The following is a 21919-nucleotide window of genomic DNA, read 5'->3' as shown; positions in this document are numbered from 1 at the left end:
CCCAGGTCACAAGAAGCTCCTATGTTTTCTTCTATAAGTTTTATAGTTTTATATTTTACATTTAGATCTGTGATCCATTTTGAATTAATTTCTGTATAAGGTAGGATGGAGGTTTAGGTCCATTTTTTTTTCATTCTGATATCTAATCATTCTAGCACCCTTTGTTGAAAAGACTAGCTTTCCTGCATTGAATTGTGTGGGTTTTCTTCTAGACTCTATTCTGTTCCTGTGATCAGCATGTCTTCCCCTCCGCCAATACTACATTCTTCATTACTATAGCTTTAGTATAGTAAGTTTTTAAAAATTGGCTAGTGTGATTCTTCTAGCTTTATTGCTCTTTTTCAAAATTGTTTTGTCTGTTTGAGTTTCTTTGCCTTTTCATATAAATTTTAGAATTAGCTTGCTTATATCCACAAGGCTTGTTGGGATATTTATTGGAACTGTTTTAAATCTACAGATCAATCTGGGGAGAGCAGACATTGTCCCTATGTTGAGTCCTCCAATTCATTAACATGGTGTGTCTCTACACTTATTTATGTCTTCATTAGATGACTTTTATTTTTATTAACACAATTTTACAAGGTTGGAAAAGCTACTAATGCCTTCTAATAGCCACCCATCCTGGGTGACAGAGCAAGACTCTGTCTCAAATAAAGAAAAAGAAAAACGGCTTCACAGCAACACAAAATTGGGTCTAGTTCTAATCTTAAACTGTCTCATTTTAAAGCAAAATAAATACACGTTTCTCTTAACATAAACAGGAACTTAGTCTTTGGGACCCACATATGACATTATGTGATTATAGTACATTATATCACTACAGACATTCTTTCAACAAATATCTGCTGAGCATTTCCAACAGTCTGGCAGTATTCTGGGTACTGGGGACACAGACGAGAAAACAGAGAGGTTCCTTATTTGAAGCGTCCCTTCCAGGGAGAGAGAGAATTCAAACACATAATACGACAATAAACAAGGCAATCTCAGACAGGGCTACGTGCTAGGGAGAAAACACACCATAGTAAGGGACACAGTGTGGCGGGGGTGGGGACACAGTGTGGCTCTTTTAGATGAAGTGGTCAGAAAAGCAGACCTCTGTGAGGAGGTGACCTCTGAGCCAGACCTGAATGACTATGGGTGGTGATCTTCCAGAAGGCAGAGAAGGAGCCTTCCGGGCAGAGGGAACAGCATGCGCAAAGACCCCAAGATGGAAAAAAGCATGTTAGGTTTACAGAAGCATGAAAAGGCTGGTGTGGCCTCTGCTGAGCACAGGGGAATAAGACTCGACACCGTGTTTGTAAATACATGTGCACGGACGTGCCTGGGTAGGAGGGCTTTGCAAGGCCTCTGGGCCATGGCAGTGAGTTAATAATCAGGGAATTAATTATTTTTCAGGTAACTGATATGTGGCCAAATATTCCCTATGTCTTAGATCTGCTTAGCACATTTCCATTTCCAGCGAGCTCACAAAAGTCTCCTATAACTGGGCAAATATACTTCCAAAGGTAGCTCTTTTTCTAGTCTGTCTCCCGTCACCAGCTGGAATGAAATTAAATGAGGTGAAGCAGAAGCACAAAAGCATGTCCCCAGTCAAGAGTATCCCATGTCTTCCTCCTGAAAAGATGGGCAAATAAGTCAATATTTAGCACCCCAAAGTGCCACAGGTGTTTTAAAGCATAGGAGGAAAAGACATTTATATTTTCTAGAGATCTGTGATTAAAAATGAGATTAAGATGGATTGAACTTATCCTCTGACACGAGATGAACAGTATGAACACAAATGTGTTGCCCACATCGTACAACCTGCCATGGATGCTGCAATCACAGTACCTCCTCTGCCAGTATCTAACTCCTGTAAGGGACAGACACAGGCTTCCAAGGACTTGGTCTTTCTAACAAATCCATACTTTCTGGCAAAAAGTAAGTATCACCCAAGCAACTTAGGGACTTGTTCCACATTAGACATACACTATTAAAAAGGTCACTGAAATTGTCTTCCACAAGAAAAGAAACAAGCTCGAACAGGCCACTGAGGCACTCTCCATGCTGGTGTGGCGTGGCACAAGAACAATTCATCTAAGAGCGTTTCACAGCAGGAAACCAGGAGTAAGCTGATGATACCGACCACTGTATGCTGCACCTTATTTGGCTGATGTGGAAACAAAAGGCTTTCCCAAACCGGCAAACCCGTGTGTCTGACAGCGGTCAATCTACTGAGCACGCGCCTTGTTCATTAAGTACTTGTGAATAGTGTCTAGATACTTCAACTAAGTGCTTTTTTAGGAAATCTGATTTTCATAATGTTGAGGCAGTAATATTTTGGGAATTTATTATTTTATAAACTGGCCAATGGTGTTTGAGTTACCAGGTATAGACACTAGAGCTATTGTTGATCTAAGGAGTCTTGGTCCATTCTTGGTAAAAAAAAAAAAAAACAACACTCCGGAAAAGAGAAACTGATGGCTCCTTTCTGAACATGCTACTCTATGTATGCTTCAGTCCTAATGCCGGCCTCTTACTCGGTGGGGAATGCCTGACTAAGATCAGGGCCATAACAAGGCTGCCCACTCTCTCCATGACTTCACACAGAACTGGAGGTGTTCGATCAGGCAGTTAGACAGAGGAAAGAATGAGAGCATGAGAACTGCAAAAGAATCAGGTCATTTCTATTTGCAGTTGATATGACAGTACACCTGGCAACCCTAAAGAGTCAATGAAAAACTAATGCAAACAGTAAAAGAAATCAGTTAGGTGGCAGAATAGAAAATCAAAGTATGCAAATCAACAGCTTTCAGATACCTCAGAAAAGATGAGCATGCAGCCTTGATGTGAAGTAACAAGGTCCTTTTCCTGTGAGTTTCTATCATGTCTGTCTCCTCCAACCAAACTACTATAGAAGATTGTTTTAAATCTAAGTTTATATCAGTCGGGCCAGGTGATGTGGCTCACGCCTGTAATCCCAGCATTTTGGGAGGCCGAGGAGGGCGGATCACAAGGTCAGGAGATTGAGACCAGCCTGGCCAACAAGGTGAAACCCTGTCTCTACTAAAATTACAAAAATTAGCTGGGCGTGTGGTAGGCACCTGTAATCCCAGCTACTTGGGAGGCTGAGGCAGGAGAATTGCTTGAACCCAGGCGGTGGAGGTTGCAGTGAGCTGAGATAGTTCCATTGCACTCCAGCCTGGGTGACAAGAGCAAGACTCTGTCTCAAAAAAAAAAAAAAAAAAATTATCAGTTGAATTATATCTTAATGCATTCATCCCAGCCTTCTAGACTGTGGACAGTTTTGAATTTTGCCCTTCATGGCCTTCTACACTGTTCCAAATGATCTCTAAAAAACTGTGACCAGAACAAAAAGCATGAGAAGCTAACCCACCACTGGCAGGAGGTGTCCACACTAAACAAAGAAGGGAAGGAACACCTCCACCAAACATCTGACCTACTTGAAAAGCCAAATAAATGTATTTTTGGGGCCTCAAACGAGAAAGCTGTTGACCCCAGAGGCAAAGTCACAGAGACAAGCACACACTGTAAAACAAACCAACTAGGCCGGGCGCGGTGGCTCACACCTATAATCCCAGCACTTTGGGAGGCTGAGGCGGGTGGATCACAAGGTCAAGAGATCGAGACCATCCTGGTCAACAAGGTGAAACCCCGTCTCTATTAAAAATACAAAAATTAGCTGGGCATGGTGGTGCGTGCGCCTGTAGTCCCAGCTACTCAGGAGGCTGAGGCAGGAGAATTGCTTGAACCCAGGAGGCAGAGGTTGTAGTGAGCCGAGATCGCACTACTGCACTCCAGCCTGGGTAACAACAGCAAAACTCCATCTCAACAACAAAACAAACAAAAAAACCCCAACTATTTCTATATATGCACCTTGTTATTTTACCTTGATCAAAGTTCTATTTATTGGCTGTGCGTGGTGGCTCACGCCTGTAATCCCAGCACTTCGGGAGGCTAAGGTAGGTGAATCATTTGAAGTCAGGAGTTCAAGACCAGCCTGGCCAACATGGTGAAATCCCACATCTACTAAAAATACAAAAATTAGCCGGGAATGGTGGTGGGTGCCTGTAGTCCCAATTCCTCAGGAGGCTGAGATAGAAGAACCTCTTGAACCTGGGAGGCGGAGATTGCAGTGAGCCGAGATCATGCCACTGCACTCCAGCCTGGGCAACAGAGTGAGACTCTATCTCAAAAACAAACAAACAAAGTTCTATTTATTTCACTTTGGTACTCTTTAAACATTAAGTTCCTAGTCAATCTGTCATGGCCTTCTATTAAAATAAAGAAAGAGGGCCGGGTGGGGTGGCTCATGCCTATAATCTCAGCACTTTGGGAGGCCAAGGCGGGTGGATCATGGGGTCAAGAGATCGAGACCATCCTGGCCAATGTGGTGAAACCCTGTCTCTACTAAAAATACAAAAAATTAGCTGGGTGTGGTGGTGGGCGCCTGTAGTCCCAGCTACTTAGGAGGCTAAGGCAGGAGAATCGCTTGAACCTCAGAGGCGGAGGTTGCAGTAAGCCAAGATCACATCAGTGCACTCCGGCCTGGCAAAATAGCGAGATTCCATCTCAAAAAATTTTAAAATAAAATAAAGAATAAGAAAAAAATTATCCAAAGAAAATATGGAAAAGTACTCATGGTAAGGCAAAGCCTGCCCTTTTCTGTCTTTTTAAGTCCTCTCTACCTTTAAGGTCCTGCTCAAATCGAAATGGTGCCAGAGGCCCATGATTCCCAAACCTCAATCATCCACTCAGCATCTTCAAGAAATTATCATTCACTCTAATGATTTTTTTTTTTTTTTAAGAGACATGGTCTTGCTCTGTCTCTCAGGCTGGAGTATCGTGGCACAATCATGGAAATGCAGCCTTGAAATCCTAGACGTCAGCTATCCTCCTGTCTCAGCCTCTCAAGCAGCTGGGACTACAGGTATATCACCGCACCCAGCTGATTTCATTTTGAATGTAAACTTTTCCAGTATCATAGGTGGAAAACCAGTATTACTTGCCACATCCTGGACGATAATAAAAAACAATACAAAGTTATTCACTTTGAGCTGAACCTAGTGCTGACTACATTGCTGGAGCCCTGTTCTCTGTTTAAAAGTGGGTCTGGAGTTGGATCAGCAAGTATCAGAAAGATGTTAAGGACATACTAGAATCAAACCAAGGTTTCTTTTTCTTGGTATCACTAGAAAGCCTGAGAGAGAACGGAAAAGTACATAGCCCTCTTAGTTTGTAGATTAGTTTTGTTCGCTACATCAAACCACCTCACTGTGACTGAGACACCGGGAAAACACTGCCCCAAACCATGGGGCCCTCCCCTGAGAAACCCATCCCAGTGGCCGCACTGTGCCTGCCGGCCACCCCACTCTCTGGCCATTCACCAAGTGGCCCTGTGGCCACCCTCGTGCTGTAGCCTGGTATTGTTAATTAGATTACCTCATTCCACTGATTTGAAGACCAACATTTCCACATGCTAACATCTCTGGAATTGGTATAAGTAAATTAGCAGTGAGTTCTCTTTCTGAGTGATATACAAAACAGAGATGTGTCCTTAAAATATTAGTGTCTTAGACCCTATGACACATAGGCAGCTTCTCATGTAATTCGGGAACTCGCTAGACACTGATTCACTAAAGTGGCCGGAGAACCTTAGGAGGTTCTCACAGTGTAGGAGTGAGAGTATCTGGTCCTCTCTGTGTTCCCCAGTGGACTCACGCCGCCACGGCTGAGTGGGTTTGGATCGTGTTCTCCCGTCTCTTTCCATCTCCAGGGATTAGCCATACCGAGCATCCATTACTGATTCCATTAAAGCCTACAGGACTGCCAAGTCTCTCGCTTCCTTCCTCCACATTTCTGAACAATTTTCAGAAAGGTCATGTACTTTCTATTCACACAAACCACCCACCCCTCCACCCCTGCACACACTGATGCATACTTTCTCCCACGCCCCCAAATGCCAGGCCTGCCAGCTCCAGCCTCGAGTGGCACTGGAGCGCAGGGAGCAGGAGTCTGCGAGAAGCTGAGAAGGGGGCGTCTCTCACGCAGCCTCATCGTGGAGTCACTGCGGCACACAACACTGAACACAGGGCTTAACTCTTCCTTGTCTGAGAAATGAACTGCTCACAAGAAATTTCACAAAAATACAGTAGGAAGCCTGTTTCGAAAGACCTAATTTCGACTTGATTTTGCGAAGGAGTTTCCAAAATTCATGTTTTGGTATGAAAAGCTTCTTTTTTTTTTTTTTTTTTTTTTTTTTTTGAGATGGAGTTTCGCTCTTGTTACCCAGGCTGGAGTGCAATGGCGCGATCTCGGCTCACCGCAACCTCCGCCTCCTGGGTTCAGGCAATTCTCCTGCCTCAGCCTCCCGAGTAGCTGGGATTACAGGCACGCGCCACCATGCCCAGCTAATTTTTTGTATTTTTAATAGAGATGGGGTTTCACCATGTTGACCAGGATGGTCTCGATCTCTTGACCTCGTGATCCACCCACCTCGGCCTCCCAAAGTGCTGGGATTACAGGCTTGAGCCACCGCGCCCGGCCCGAAAAGCTTCTACAGTGATCCAACAGTATTTAACCCATCAAGGCCTTTACAGACACCCTGTGCGTGATGCAAGCATTCGCTCCTCATGTACATATGCGTACATGTCACATAATAGTTCATAAAGTCCGCATACAGACTCGTCTCCAACTCCTGGGCAGCAGAAATGGACAGAGAATGGTTCCAAGCTCAGGCCACAGCTTGAATATCAAATTATGGTATGAAAAGGGCAAGTGTTTTTGTGATGAAAGCACCCAAATTCCTTAGGGGCAAAAAGGAAGCTCAGAAAGGGAGACTCACATCCCCAGGAAGAGGGCTCAGGGCAGGGGAGTGGCAGATCTTTCTCTCCAAAAAGCTTTTGAGGCCCCAAAGCCCCCACCACCTCTAAGCATCGGGATGACCTACTTCTCAGAGACCAGCTGCACTCCTGGCCCCCACTTCTTCCACTATGGTTTTCATGGAGTTCTCCATGTCATCATCCTAAAGAGCTCCTCATTCATTCTTAAAGGGGCTAATAATAATTGTGGCCACTTCCTGTGTGCTAGGGCAGCAGCTGGGTGTGCACAATGGGGACAGGTGGTGTGCTAATAGATCTTTTTATTTTAGTGGTTATGTATTTATTCTAACATACTTGAGATAAGTTACACAGCTAGCACCTGTGATTTCAGATATAATTGCTCAGGACATGTTTAAGTTTAAAAAATTGATTTTAAGCTTACTTACTTTTTTTTTTTTGAAACAGGGTCTTGCTGCGCCACCCAGCCTGGAGTGCAGTGAGGGGAACGAGCTTCTGGGCTGGGGCAATCACCCCATTCAGTCTCCCAAGTACTACAGGCACATGCCACCACGCCCTGCTAATTTTTTTTTTTTTTAGAGATGAGATCTCATTATGTTGCCCAAGCTGGTCTGGAACTCCTGGCCTCAAGTGATCCTCCCGCCTCAACCTCCCAAAGTGCTAGGATTCCACACATGAGCCACCATGCCTGGCCTGATTTCCTTTTTTATGATTAAGTAACAGTACAGGCAAAATCAAACTCTTGATTCTCCCTGCTCCAGGGTGCCCTTCTTCCAGGGCTCCCTCACCCAGTAAATGGCATGAGTGTTGTTAAAACCAAAACCTTAGAGTCCTTTTTGACTCTTCCTCCTCTGTCACGCACCCCACATTCAATCTATCAGCAAATCATGGCAGCTCCTCCTCCTCGAAAACACAACTAGAATCTGATACTTGCCACCATTCCTCTGCCATGCCATGGCCAAGCCACCGGCTCACACCTGGATGACTCTAGGAGTCTCTTAGGAGGTCCCAGGCTTCCACTCTCAGCACTCAAATGCAAAAGAGGGATTTTTCTCCAATCATACATCACATCACATCAGGCCCCTACTCCACGTGCTCCCCATGAAAGCTTCACATCACATGAAAAGTGGAATCTAGAGGCCACATCAGGACCTGTGAAGCCCGGCGTGGGCCCCAGCTTCCTCAGACCTCAGCTACTCCCATGCTCCCCCAAGGCACTCGACCCAGCTGCACCAGCACCCCTGAGGCTCCTGAAACAGCAGCCCTTGCACCTCCTGCTTCCTTGTGCAGGATTGCTCCTCCCATTCCCCCTTTTCATTTCATCAAATGTAGAGAAGCCTTCCCCTACCACCCCGTCTAAAATGACCCCCCACCAGCACTGTGTATGAATCCAGACTGTTCCTCATAGCACCACCTGATGTTGTAGTTTAGATATTACGAAATCACAGATAATCTGTATCTGTTCACTGCTCAGTGTCTGTCCCCCTTCCTAGACCATCAGCTCCACAAAGGCAGTGTCTCCTGCACCTACAGGGTGCCTACCATATAGCGAGTGCTCAGCGATGAACAGCAGACATTCACTCAGGGCAGCACTGAAGGTAATAATTTATGGTCAGCGTGCAACCAAGCCAGGCTAGGAGGGGAACCTGTCAGTTCCTTTAATACCAACAATACTCCCAGGAGTCCTCTTGGTTTGGAGAAACTAAGGCTCAGGGATGTAAAGTGATTTGCCGAAAGCCAGTATGAGACTGTTTTATCAGGCTGAAAGGTCTGGGTCCTTTTGAACACATCAAGCTTTCTTTAGAAGCTCTTGGCAGCTGTGCACAGTGGCTCACACCTGTAATCCTAGCACTTTGGGAGGCCGAGGCAGACAGATTGCTTGAGGCCGGGAGTTCAAGACCAGCCTAGGCAATGTGGCGAAACGCTGTCTCGACTAAAACTACAAAAATTAGCTGGGCATCGTGATGCACACCTGTAATCCCAGCTACTTGGGAGGCTGAGGCACAAGCATCACTTGAACCCAGGAAGCAGAAGTTGCAGTGAGCTGAGATCGCACCATTTCACTCTAGTCTGAGTGACAGAGTAAGATCCGGTCTCCCCCACAACCCCCACAAAAAGTCTTTTGCTTCAAAAGATCTCTCAAGGTGCCACACTGCCTGTGATAATGCTCCACCTAGCGCTCTACCAAGTGGCCCCAGCACACCATTCCAAGTGCCATTCCTGCGAGCCCCCCCCACTGACCCAGACAAATCAGGCCACTCTGCAGCCCCTTGACACATACACTTGTAGTACTAATTGTATTTAACTTGTGAAAAGCTTAATGAACACATGCACACATATTTAAACACCTGTCCTTGGCTGGGTGTGGTGGCTTATGCCTATAATCCCAGCACTTTGGGAGGCCAAGGCAGGACAACTGCTTGAACCCAGGATTCGAGACCAGCTGGGCAACATGGCAAAACCCCATTTCTGGGAAGAAAAACAAAAAGAAAATCACACATCAAGAAAACACACACACACACACACACACACACACACACACCCTCCTGGAATGGGCCTCCTCTCCTCTGCTTGGCAAACTCCTATCATCTTTTAAAGCCTCTAAAATTCTCTGCTGCTTGCCCCAGGGCTCTTGACACAGGTCTACAATGACACAACTGTGCCTCAGGTATTGTACCAGTGGCATATGCTCCTTCTCCCAAGCTGGTCTGTTAACACAGTGATGGTGGGCACCACGCCTCATTCATCTTTGCCCAGTAGCCACAGACCAGCAGCTCTCACAGCCACCTCTGAATGCAGGTGTCTGAGCTAAGCTGCTCTCCCCAGACTTGAGACAGTGGAGGTGACATCAGCAAGCCCCACACCTCACCAGGAGATACGTACACCGGGTGAGAAGGGACATCCTGATCGTCATGAGGGTGGAGGGGCCTTTGAAGGACATCCCTGCCATCCCTTTACCTTGCACCAAGATGCAATGTGTTTAGAGCTAACTATTCTTTCTTTAAAAGAGGCCACCACTGCCCGAAGAAACACTCTGGGACTGGTAGAGCTGGCCCTCTCTCTAACACATTTCCTTTGGTTCCATCACATCTAGGAGGGAGGGAATCTGGCAGCCACCTGCTCTACATGACCCAGGTGGCTGCTCTCTCTCAGTAAGCCAACTCAGCCTGTACCATTTACCACTTTACATCCACTTTTCCTCTCAGTGTCACAATCCAGCCAGCGTTTCCCAAATGCTAACTACAGTGGGGACATTTATACAGGGACCTTGCCTTCTGGGAGCTTAAAAACCAGAGGGCCAGCCCTCTAAAGTCAAGGCCAACTCAGTAACCAGACAGACCTGCCTGGCAGTAATAAAATAAAAGGGCAGCAAGGCTGTGGAGGGGAAGAAAGCAATCACCACTGGGGAGACCTGGGAACTGTGCTCCTGGAAGAGTAATTTCAAGGCTCTGCTTCCAGGTTATCCTTGAACCAACGTCTGCTCACCTCTGTGAAGCCAAGGCCTAGCACTGGCTTGGCTACAAACGTTTACTCATTCTTTCACAAATATTTATTGAGTGCCCAGCACGTGGTGGTAGGTGTTAGGGACACAGCGGTAAACAAGAGATCACAGGTCCCTGTCTTCAAAGAGTTTACTTTCTAGTACAGGAGACAGACAAGTCCACAGGCAATTCCAACAGAGTGCCATGAACAGCGAGGACCCAGGAGGCTGGCATCCTACCCTGGTAGGTCAGAGTAGGCCATGGTGCCAACATGTGTGTCCATCTATGTGCATATGCGTGTCAGAGGACGCAGGGCATGGAAGACAGCGCCAAACCCATGAGAGTCCAGACTGGGGGTAGGGATGAGCCTGAAGAGTATCCTTCCACTCAGCGCTCTCACCTTAGGAGAAGGAAACTGAGGCTGAGGGAGACACAGTCAGAGCCATGACCAGAACCCAGTGACCGCCGCCACTGGTCATTCCTCTAGCCCAGGGGTAAGGGGATTTCTGGAATCACACTGCCTGATTTTAGCCCTGCCTCTGATACTTACCAGTTGTGTGGCCTTAGGCTAACGACCACCTCTGTGTCTGTTTGTCAAATAGGAATAGCACGGTAGCACCTAGCTCATGGGGCTGCTTTGAAAATTAAACTGACAAATGTAAAGCAATTAGCACATCGCCGGGGATGCAGTCAGCGGTACACAGAGGATGCTGCTGTTATTATCACTGCACGGCTGCTCGGTGCCACAGTGGGCTCCAGACTCGGGTGGCTCTGCCGCCGCGCGCCGTGTTCCCTTCTGGCTCCAGGAAGCTCCCGCCCTCCACAACCGGCAGCAGCAACCCACAGCCCTGGCGCCCTTGACCCGGGGGGCCGGGCCCGCCGCGCGCACGCGCCCCGGCCTTGGGAAAGAGGGGGCCAGCCCGAGGAGAGGAGAGGGTGGCGGACACATCCCACCACGGAGAGGGCGGCTGTCCAAAAGCGGAGAAGGAGCCGTTCCTGCACCCGACAGTCCCCCCGCCAGGCTCCCAACCCCAAGCCCGGAGAGCGGACCGGTTCCTCACACTCTGCAGCAGGCTCCTCCTCTGCGCCGCCATCTTGGAGGAACCCCGGCGGGCGCGCCCGCCTCCCCGCAGAGCAGCGAGTGGGGCGGCTAGAGCGGCTCGAAGAAGGCGAGTATGACCGCGCTGCCGGGGAGCATGCGCCCAGCGCCACCCCACGGCGGAAGAGGGATGGGGCCGTAGTGGAGCGTGTGCGCAGGCGCGCTTTTGGACTTTTTGTTGTTTTTTTCCCGGGCCGATCGCTCCTCGCCCATCTTTATTTTTTATTTTGAAGACTGGGTCTCACTCTGTCACCCAGGCTGGAGTGCAGTGGCGCGATCACAGCTGCCTGCAACCTCTGCCTCCCGGCCTCAAAGGATTCTCCTGCCTCTGCCTCCCGAGTAGCTGGGATTACAGGCATGACGCCCTGCTGATTTTTGTATTTTTAATAGAGACGAGTCTTGAACTCTTTCATCATGATGGCCAGGCTGGTCTTGAACTCTTGACCTCAGGCGATCCACCCACCTTGGCCTCCCAAAGTGCTGGGATTAGAGGTGTGAGCCGCTGTGCCCGGCCATCTACTAAAATTATAAAAAGAACTTAGCTGGGCATGGTAGCCAGGCCTGTAATCCTAGCTAGTCGGGAGGCTGAGGCAGGAGAATCGCTTGAAAACCTGGGAGGTGACCTCCACCTCCCAGGTTTTCAAGCGATTCTCCTGTGAGCTGAGATCACTGCACTGCACTCCAGCCTGGGTAACACAGAGACACTCTGTCTCAAAAAAAAAAAAAAAAAAAATACACACCTGTCACGGGAACTCACTGTGGCTTGCACAGAGATGGAGAAGGAGCGAGATGAAGGGGCTGCAGGGACCGGATCTGACCAAGGAGTATATTCATCTGGAGGACAGAGGGAAGTTGCTGCCTTCTAAGCAAGCCATTGACAGGGTCCCATTGGTAGAGAGATGTTTGACGACTTTCATAGAAAGACTTTGACTACCGTGTTCAACACAGATTTTTAGGGGGCATTGGAGTGGAGACAGGAAGACCAATTAAGGAACTGTTATAACAGTTCTAAGCAAATGTGACTGAGAATAGCGGGTGGATTTTATTTAGGAAATGAAATCGTCAGGGCTTGATCATGGTTTGGTTGTGGGTGGTGATGGGAAGAGATGTATCCAAGATTCTCCCAGATTTCTGGCAAGAACAGCTAGGTTTGCAGATAGGGAGATGGGAATGACCCTGAGTTCAGTTTGGACACGTTGAGTTTGAGGTGTTTTTGAGACGTGCAAGAAGAATGGTCAAGTTGTCCATTAGATAGAGGGGACTGGAGCTCAGGGCAGAGGCTGAACCTGCAAAGACAACCAAGAAGGAGTGGCATGTGAGGCAACAGGAGCACAAGGCAGCACAGAATCCTCATTCGGAGTGGCTAAGGTGGGCCTGGGCAAAGTGAAATGCTTTTTTTTTTTTTTTGAGACGGAGTCTCGCTCTGTCTCCAGGCTGGAGTGCAGTGGTGCAATCTTGGCTCACTGCAACCTCCGCCTCCCAAGTTCAAGTGATTCTTCTGCCTCAGCCTCCCAAATAGCTGGGATTACAGGTGGCACGCCACCATGCCTGGCTAATTTTTGCATTTTTAGTAGAGATGGGGTTTCACTATGTTGGCCAAGCTAGTCTCGAACTCCTGACCGTGTGATCTGATCACCTCAGCCTCCCAAAGTGCTGGGATAACAGGCATGAGCCACCACGCCCAGTCAAGTGAGATGCTTTTGAGAGATCCTGAAGATAACTGAAGAGGCCAGGCATGGTGACTTGAGTCCTATAATCCCAGCACTTTGGGAGGCCCAGGTGGGCGGATCACCTGAGGTGAGGAGTTCAAGACAAGCATGGCCAACATGTGTCGCCCAGGCTGGAGTGTGGTGGCATGATCACAGCTCATTGCAGCCTCAAGCTTCTGGGCTCAAGTGATTCTCCCACCTCAGCCTCCCAAGTAGCTGGGACTACAGTGTGTGCCACCACACCTGGCTAATTTTTGTATTTTTTGTAGAGACAGGCTATCACCATGTTTCCCAGGCCGGTGTCCAACTCCCGAGCATCAAAGATCCTCCCTGCTTGGCCTCCTAAAGTGCTGGGATTACGGGTGTGAGCCACCACACCTGGCTCTCCCTTCCCTTTTAAGGAGACCTTCAGAGGTTCCATATGACACTTGTACTTATATTTCACTGGCTATAAGCAAGCCCTGCATCCACATCTAGCTGTAAGGGAGGTCTGAAAATGGGTCGGTTTTAGGCTGAGCTTCCGTGTGCCCAACTATAAATGGGTTTTGTTGCTAAAGGATAGGAAAATGGATTGCAGGGGGCTATAAGCGGACTCTGCTTTGAAGGGGCTGGGGCTGACGAGGGGCTGCTGGTTTGTCTGTTGAGGCCAAATGTGCAGAGTCAGGACTGGGAGCCCAACCACTTTCACTCTAATCCCAGCTCTAGGCCCTGTCACCTGTGTGACCTTGGACATGCCACCTCCCCTCCCTGAGCCTCATCATCTTCCTCTGTAAAATGGGAATGACAAGCTGCCTAGCAGAACTGCTGCAAGGATTACATGAGGTGCCGTGGGACGACCGGGCTGTGCTGGGCGCTGGCGTTTGTTACATTCAGCTCAGAACTTGATTTTTCTTCAAGATAATGAATACACACAAGCACCTGGTGTATATCTGGCACTTGCTAGATGTTTTTTCATTCATACACTTTTGTATTTCTTTTTCTTTTTTTGAGATGAGTCTCACTCTGTCACCCAGGCTGGAGTGCAGTGGCATGATCTTGGCTCTCTGCAGACTCCACCTCTGGGGTTCAAGTGATTCTCCTGCCTCAGCCTCTTGAGTAGCTGGGATTATAGGTCCACACCACCATGTCCAGCTAATATTTGTATTTTTAGTAGAGACGGGGTCTCATCGTGTTGGCCAAGCTGGTCTTTAACTCCTGACATCAAAGGATCCACCCACATTGGCCTCCAAAAGTGCTGGGATTACAGACATGAGCCACCACGCTCAGCCACACTTACGTATTTCTTTTTTTTTCTTTTGAGACAGAGTCTCACTCTGTTGCCCAGGCCAGAGTGAAGTGGTGTGATCTTGGCTCACTGCAACCTCTGCCTCCTGGGTTCAAGCGATTCTCCTGCCTCAGCCTCCTGAGTAGCTAGGATTATAGGCGTCCACCACCATGCCTGGCGAATTTTTGTATATACATACTTTTTTGTATAGGTTTATGCTGGCAGGTTAATAATTTTTGTATTTTTAGTAGAGACAGAGTTTTACCATCTTGGCCAGGCTGGTCTTGAACTCCTGACCTCAGGTGATCCGCCCACCTTGGCCTCCCGAAGTGCTGGGATTACAGGTGTGAGCCACTGTGCCCAGCCACACTTATGTATTTCTAACTTCCCCCTGGGGGGGGGGTAGGTGTAATACTAATTCTTTTTTTTTTTTTAATTGAGGGAATCTGTGGGGATCGCTCCTGCGTGAGGCCCCTGGGAAATGGGCCTCACCATACAGTGAGCTTGAGCCTGGACACAGATCCCCGGTTGGGGGAGTCGAGCTGAGGGAAAGCAGGAACCAAGAGAGGGACTATGTTATTCTACATAATTAACAGACATTACTTTATGGATATGAGGACTTGGGAGGCATTGTGTCTACTTTATTGCTTGATTGTGTTCATTTTGGACCTGTGTTACTTACCGTAACTTACAGGGCGTAACTGTAACTTACTTACCATAGCTTACAGGGCGTGACTGTAATCTACTTACCTTGACCTATTGGGTGTAACCTACTTACTGGAAGTAACCTGCTTACTGGGCTTAACTTACTTACTGGGTGTAACTTGCTTACGTTAATCTGGTGTAAACAACTTTAACTTCAGAAAAGTATATAATGAAACACATTGCAAAAATAAAATTGCTGCATGAGCATAGCGCATGTAGCCCTCCAGACCTCGCCTTTTCTATCTCCTTTCTTTCCGGCGCGCGCTCTCTTCCAGGTTTGGGACCCTCTCGCTGGACGAGATTCCCGGGCTCGCGTTCAGTTCACAACATTTAATAAAACAAGAAATCCTAATTCAGTGAGTCACCCCGTACATAGATGTCAGGATTTGAACCCAAGTCTTCTGACTCCAAGCCTTTCCTGGCACCCTCCAGGACCCTTCACAGCTCAGCCTCTGAGTAACTACTTGCGGTTTCCCAAACAGCCACACAGTGTCCTGCCTCTACCTTTGGACAAGCTGTTCTCTCTGCCCGGAAGCCTTTCTCATACTTGACTACCCAGTGAAATGCTCAGTCTTCAAGGCTCTAATAAAACCCTGTGTCAGAAATTTTTCTGGATTCCCACTCCTTGGTCATCTTTCATTATTTAAAATCAGAGGTAAGATGTGTGGCCAACTCCCCAAGGGTAGGAACTAGGGCATTTCAGCTCTGGGCTTCCTCACAGGCTCTAGAGAAGCTGCTCAGCAAATGTCTGCAGCATCATATTAGTTCAAGAGTCAGACACATTGGTGGACACAAGTCATTCCAAGGTCCCTGGTGACTTAGAGAGAAGCTGGGACTACGGCTTGGGGCTTCTGCTTTCCCTTCACCCTGCTTCCCATACTTAATTCCCCAAACAATGCACCATGGCTGGCTCTCCCTCCACAATTCCCCGGGTCTGGTTTTCCAGGTAACAAGAGGACACTGGGTTCAGCACGGTATTTGGGAGAATAAGCATGAAGTCACTACCTTCAGTTTACAGGGCCCTGAGCTCCTTTAGGGTGGGGGATGGATACAAGAAAGTCTGCTGTGGACAGCAGCCCTGGTAGCCAAGCTGGAAAATGGATCCTGTTTTCCCCAGGACGTTTGTATGTGTCACACTGGGTCTTGCTTTTGCCAGAAGAACAAAAATGCCACAGCGACTGGCCTTGATAACCATTGAAACAGCCAGAGCAATCTTGCAGGCCTATCATGGATGCCCAGGTGGGCAGGCCGCTTGGCATGGGCAAGGGTCCCTGGTGCACTGTGAAAAGCACACATGACCCAGAATGTCAGATCCACTTTTATTGTGGTTATTTTTTTGTTTTCTTGTTTGTTTTTGTTTTGAGACAGGTTCTTTCTCTGTCACCCAGGCTGGAGTGCAGTGGCATGATCTCGGTTCACTACAGTCTCAAACTCTTAGGCACAAGTGATCCCTCCCAAGTAGCTGGACTGCAGAGTGTGTGCCACCATGCCTGGCTGATTTTTGTATTTTTTGTAGAGACAGGGTTTTGCCATGTTGCCCAGGCTGGTTTAATGTGGTTTTATGTCTTATAAAAATAATATGTTTAATGCAGAAAATGAAAAGAGCAGAGAAAAAATATTAAATCATTCATAAGCCTACTACCTAGAGGTAACTATTATTAAAAATGTAGTCCATATCCTTATATACATAATACATGTGATATAGGCCAGACCTCGTGGCTCATGCATGTAACCCCAGCACTCTGGGAGCTCAGGTTGTCTCTGGGAGAATTTAATCTGCATTTCTCTGATTGCTAGGGAAATCGAACGTTTTTGGATACATATATTAGCCCATTTATTTTTCTTCCTATGTAAATTGTCTGTTTCCATGAAAGGCCTATATTTCTGTCTGCTAACATGTCGGAAATATTTTTCCTGTATTGAAATGTTCACTATTTATTTATTTATTTATTTATTTAGAGACAGAGTCTTGCTCTACCGCCCAGGCTGGAGTGCGGTGGCACATCTCAGCTCATTGCAACCTCTGCTTCCCGGGTTCAAGCGATTCTCTGGCCTCAGCCTCCTGAGAAACAGATTACAGGCGCACGTTACCACACCCGGCTAATTTTTGTACTTTTAGTAGGGACAGAGTTTCACTATGTTGGTCAGGCTGGTCTCCTTGACCTTGTGATCCGTCTGCCTTGGCCTCCCAAAGTGCTGGGATTACAGGCGTGAGTCACCATGCCCCGCCTATTTTTTGACATAATAAACATTTACAGGTTGGACACGGCGGCTCACTCTTGTAATCCCAGCACTCTGGGAGGTCGAGGTGGGCGGATCACCTGAGGTTGGGAGTTCGAGACCAGCCTGGCCAACTTGGTGAAACCCTGCCTCTACTAAAAATACAAAAATTAGCCAGGTTTGGTGACACATACCTGTAATCCCAGCTACTTGGGGGGCTGAGGCATGAGAATTGCTTGAACCCAGGAGGCAGAGGCTGCAGTGAGCTGAGATGGCACCAGTGTACTCCAGCTTGGGTGAAAGAGTGAAACGCTGTCTCAAAGAAAAAAAAAAACTTACATTTTTCCATTATCAACTCTCTTGGCATTTTCCTTTATGGCCTTCTATGTTATGCTGAGAAATTTCTTCCCTACCCCAAATTCATATAAATATTCACGCCAGGCAGGGTGTGGTGGCTCATGCCTATAATCCCAGTACTTCGGGAGGCTGAGGCTGGCGGATCACTTGAGGTCAGGAGCTCGAGACCAGCCTGGCCAACATGGTGAAACCCCTGTCTCTACTAAAAATGTAAAAATTAGCAGGGCGTGGTGGTGCACTTCACATGCCTGTGGTCCCAGCTACTCCAGAAGCCGAGGCACGAGAATCGCTCAAACCCGGGAGGCGGGGGTTGCAGTGAGCCAAGATCGTGCCACTGCACTCCAGCCTGGGCAACCAAGTGAGACTCTGTCTCAAAAAATCCCAAAAACAAAAACAAACAAACATACACACACACACACACACACACACACACACACACACACACACACATTTCACTCCAATGATCTTTACTCCATTTGATATTTTCATGCAGTGTAAAGAATCCAGCTTTGTTTCCATATACATAGCCAATCCCATATCAAATCCGTTTGTTGAATAATCTTTTCTTTCCCCCATGCTGTGAAATGTTACCTTCATTGAGTTTGTAAATCTTACACACCAGCGTCTTTGTTTTTAAAACCCCTACCTCCCAGGGATGTTGTGAGGGTCAGATAAAGCTACATCTTCCAAGCCTTTAGCACAGGGACAGAATCTGCTCCAAATATGTGGCTCCTCTTCCCTTTCCCAGACCCATTTCCGCATGCTCATGCCATATGCTTCTACCATTTCACCTTGGGATGCTGGCAACAGTTCCAAAAACACAGAAGGTGTTTCTGAAGGCCTCGCCATTAGGCGCCCCAACTGCTTTTCGGCCAGTTATCACCTTCGCCAAGATATCCTTGCTCATCAGGCCCAGGACAAACTGAATGGAGCCAGAAGCCCAAGGGAGGGGGCAGTTAATTCTGCTGGGGGAGTCAGGGAAGACTTCATAGGAGAAGTGGCCTTCCAGCTGGGTTTCAGAGGGCAGAGGGATTGAGCAGGCAGAGAAGACAGAAAGGGCATTTCAGGCCAAGGGGATAGCATGGTCAAAATGTCGGGGGAAGCTGGGCACGGTGGCTCACACCTGTAATCCCAGCACTTTGGGAGCCGAGGCGGGCAGATCACCTGAGGTCGGGAATTCGAGACCAGCCTGACCAACATGGAGAAACTCTGTCTCTACTAAAAACACAAAATTAGCTGGGTGTGGTGGCACATGCCTGTAATCCCAGCTACTCGGGAGGTTGAGACAGGAGAATCGCTTAATTCCAGGAGGCGGAGGTTGTGGTGAGCTGAGATTGTGACATTGCACTCCAGCCTGGGCAACGAGAGCAAAACTTGGTCTCAAAAACAAAACAAGAACAACAACAAAACAAATGAGGGGGGATCTGGCAAAGGCAAAAAATCCACTGTGGCTGAAACTGAGGAGGATAAATCGGGGAGGGATACAGGTACACCAGAAGCACCTTTATCTTGTAAGGGTAGGGACTCATTTCGGGGGAGAGTCACACGATCATATTTGGGTTTCACAGGGATCCCACTGAGTCAGACAGGAGGCAGGGAGCCCAGTGTTAGGAGCCTGCTGAGATAACCCAGATAAGAGAAGGAGGTGGCCTGGACTAGGGTGGTGGCCCTGAGGATAAAAGAAAATGGACAATTTTTCAAAATATCCAAATAGGTCAAGCAGAATGACTGGCAGTGGATTGGAAGCAGAAGAATGGGGAGCGGAGGATGACTCCCAGGCTTCTGGCGCAGGCTGCCGGCCCAGTGGTGGAGGATCTGCCAAGACAGGGCCACTAGAGGAGGACCAGGTCTGGGCCTGGCGGGTAGACAGAGAGGGCGGGGCAGAGAGGACACCAAAACATCCACAGTGTGCAAAGCAGCATGCTACTTTCATTCGAGGCATCTGCTGTGGAAGGGGAGAATTGAGGCAGCGACAGAAGGCGTGGTCTGAAAAATATTTAGGATGTTAAGTCACCAGATCTGGCGTATGCTTGGGTTTTTGAAGAGAGGGACAAATCTGGGATAATACCCAGGGGGGTGGCGGGGAGACGGTGTTGCCTTTTACTTAGAGGATAAGCACAGAGGAAGGAGGAGGTTTGGTAGGAAGATTCATGCATTAATTTGACAATCCTCAACAGAGCACTCAGTACATGGCAGGTAGCTAAGCAGTGACGAGAGCCCTGCCCTTAGGAGACTTACATATTCAGTGAGGAGAGTTAGGTAATAAATAGAGAAGAAAATATGTCAGCGGTGACACGTGCTGTGGAGGAAAACAAAGTGGAGGTAGGCTGCCTTTTGGTTTTTTTGAGGAGTTTTGCTCTTGTCATCGGGGCTGGAGCGCAATGGCATGATCTTGGCTCACTGTAACCTCTGACTCCTGGGTTCAAGCGATTCTCCTGCCTCAGCATCTTGAGTAGCTGGGATTACAGGTGTCCGCCACTATGCCCGGCTAATGTTTGTATTTTTAGTAGAGATGGTGTTTCGCCATGTTGACGAGGCTGGTCTTGAACTCCTGTCCTCAGGTGATCCACCCGCCTCAGCCTCCCAAAGTTCTGGGATTACAGGCGTGAGCCACTGCGCCTGGCCCGTTTTTTGTTTTGTTGTTGTTGTTGTTTTTTGAGACAGGGTCTCACTCTGTCACCCAGGTTGGAGTGTAGTGGTGCGACCACAGCTGAAGCCTTGACTTCCCAGGCTCAGGTGATTCTCCCACTTCACCCTCCTGAGTAGCTGGGACTACTGATGTGTGCTACCATGCCTGGCTAATTTTTGTATTTTGTTTTTTGTAGAGACAGGGTTTCACCATGTTGTCCAGGCTGGTCTCAAACTCCTGGGTTCCACTGATCTGACGGCCTCAGCCTCCCAAAGTGCTAGAATTACAAATATGAACCACTGTGCCTGGCCAGGGTTGCCTTTTTGAAAGGCATGACCAGGGATGATCCCATTGCAGAGGTCGCAGATCTTCCCCAGAGAACTGAGGTAGAGCAAGGAGAGCATTTCAGACAGAGGCGACAGCAATTGCAAAGGCCCTGAGGCAAGAATGTGCCCGGTGTGTTCTTGAAACAGCAAGGAGGCCAGTGTAGCTGAAGCACGGGAGAGGGTGGCAGGCTATGGGATGAGAGAAGTAGCAAGGCAGGCTGGGCGTGGTGGCTCATGCCTATAATTCCAGCACTTTGGGAGGCTGAGGCGGGTGGATCACAAGGTCAGGAGTTCAAGACCAGCCTGGCCAACATGGTAAAACCCCATCTCTACTAAAAATACAAAAAAAAAAAAAAAAATTAGCTGGGCATGGTGGCGGGCACCTGTGATCCCAGCTACTTGGGAGGTTGAGGCAGGAGAATTGCTTGAACCAGACCCAGGAGGCAGAGGTTTGCAGTGAGCCGAGATCATGCCACTGCATTCCAGCCTGGGTGATAGAGCAAAACTCCATGTCAAAAAAAAAAAAAAGAGAGAGAGAGAGAGAGAAGTAGCAAGGCAGACCCTGGGGGTCTTCACGGGAGATGTCAACCAGGTACCTCAGAGTAAAGCCAGTTGGATGTACAAGTAGCCGACCTGGGGGTGTCGACTTGAGAGAGGTCAGAATACAGCAAACATTTAAAGCTGTGAGACCAGCTGGCCTATTAAGGAAGCAAGTGTGGATGAAGATGGGCCCAGGAGTCCTCCACATTGACACTGAAGCCTCAATCCCTGCTACTGTTCAATTGATGTAATTTTTTTTTTTTTTGAGACAGGGTCTCACTCTGTCACCCAGGCTGGAGTGCAGCTGTGTGATCTTGGTTGCCTGCAAGCTCTGCCTCCTGAGTTCAGGCGATCTGCCCATCACACCCTCCCAAAGTGCTGGAATTACAGAAGTCAGCCATTGTGTCCAGCGATGTAACTTTTGAAAAGCCTTGAGGAAAAGCGCATTCAATTTTGTATGAGATCTCTCAAACATTTGAAGTCACATTTCTAGGTCACATAATGGGGACAGGGTTTGGGAAGACCCCTGTGATGGATAAGCGCAGAGAACAGATGGGTAACCAAAGCTGAAGCCTTTGCTGATCCAGAAGCATGCACAGCTGCGGGAATTTTCACATCAAAAACAGCCTTTAAGGATATGTGAGTTACCACAAATGTATAAAAATAGTTTAATAAAAGATGGCAAAGAGGCTAAGACCATGGGTTTTTTTTTTTTTTTTTAGACAGTCTCACTCTGTAGCCCAAGCTGG

At 48.0% G+C, this 21919-nt stretch overlaps 1 protein-coding gene across 1 annotated transcript in view; it reads right to left on the bottom strand.

The window, feature by feature from the left end:
- Positions 1–11429, bottom strand: part of TAB1 (TGF-beta activated kinase 1 (MAP3K7) binding protein 1) — a 30464-nt gene extending 19035 nt beyond the window's left edge. The window contains exon 1 of the mRNA XM_002763495.6: positions 11383–11429. Within this exon, the coding sequence (XP_002763541.1) occupies positions 11383–11415 (33 nt within the window). The 5' untranslated portion in view covers positions 11416–11429. The remainder of the gene's footprint in view (positions 1–11382) is intronic.
- Between the last annotated feature and the right edge of the window lie 10490 nt (positions 11430–21919).

This window comes from Callithrix jacchus, chromosome 1 (assembly GCF_049354715.1).
Source record: "Callithrix jacchus isolate 240 chromosome 1, calJac240_pri, whole genome shotgun sequence".
Lineage (NCBI taxonomy): Eukaryota > Metazoa > Chordata > Mammalia > Primates > Cebidae > Callithrix > Callithrix jacchus.
This window is presented reverse-complemented; position numbering and strand designations above follow the sequence as displayed.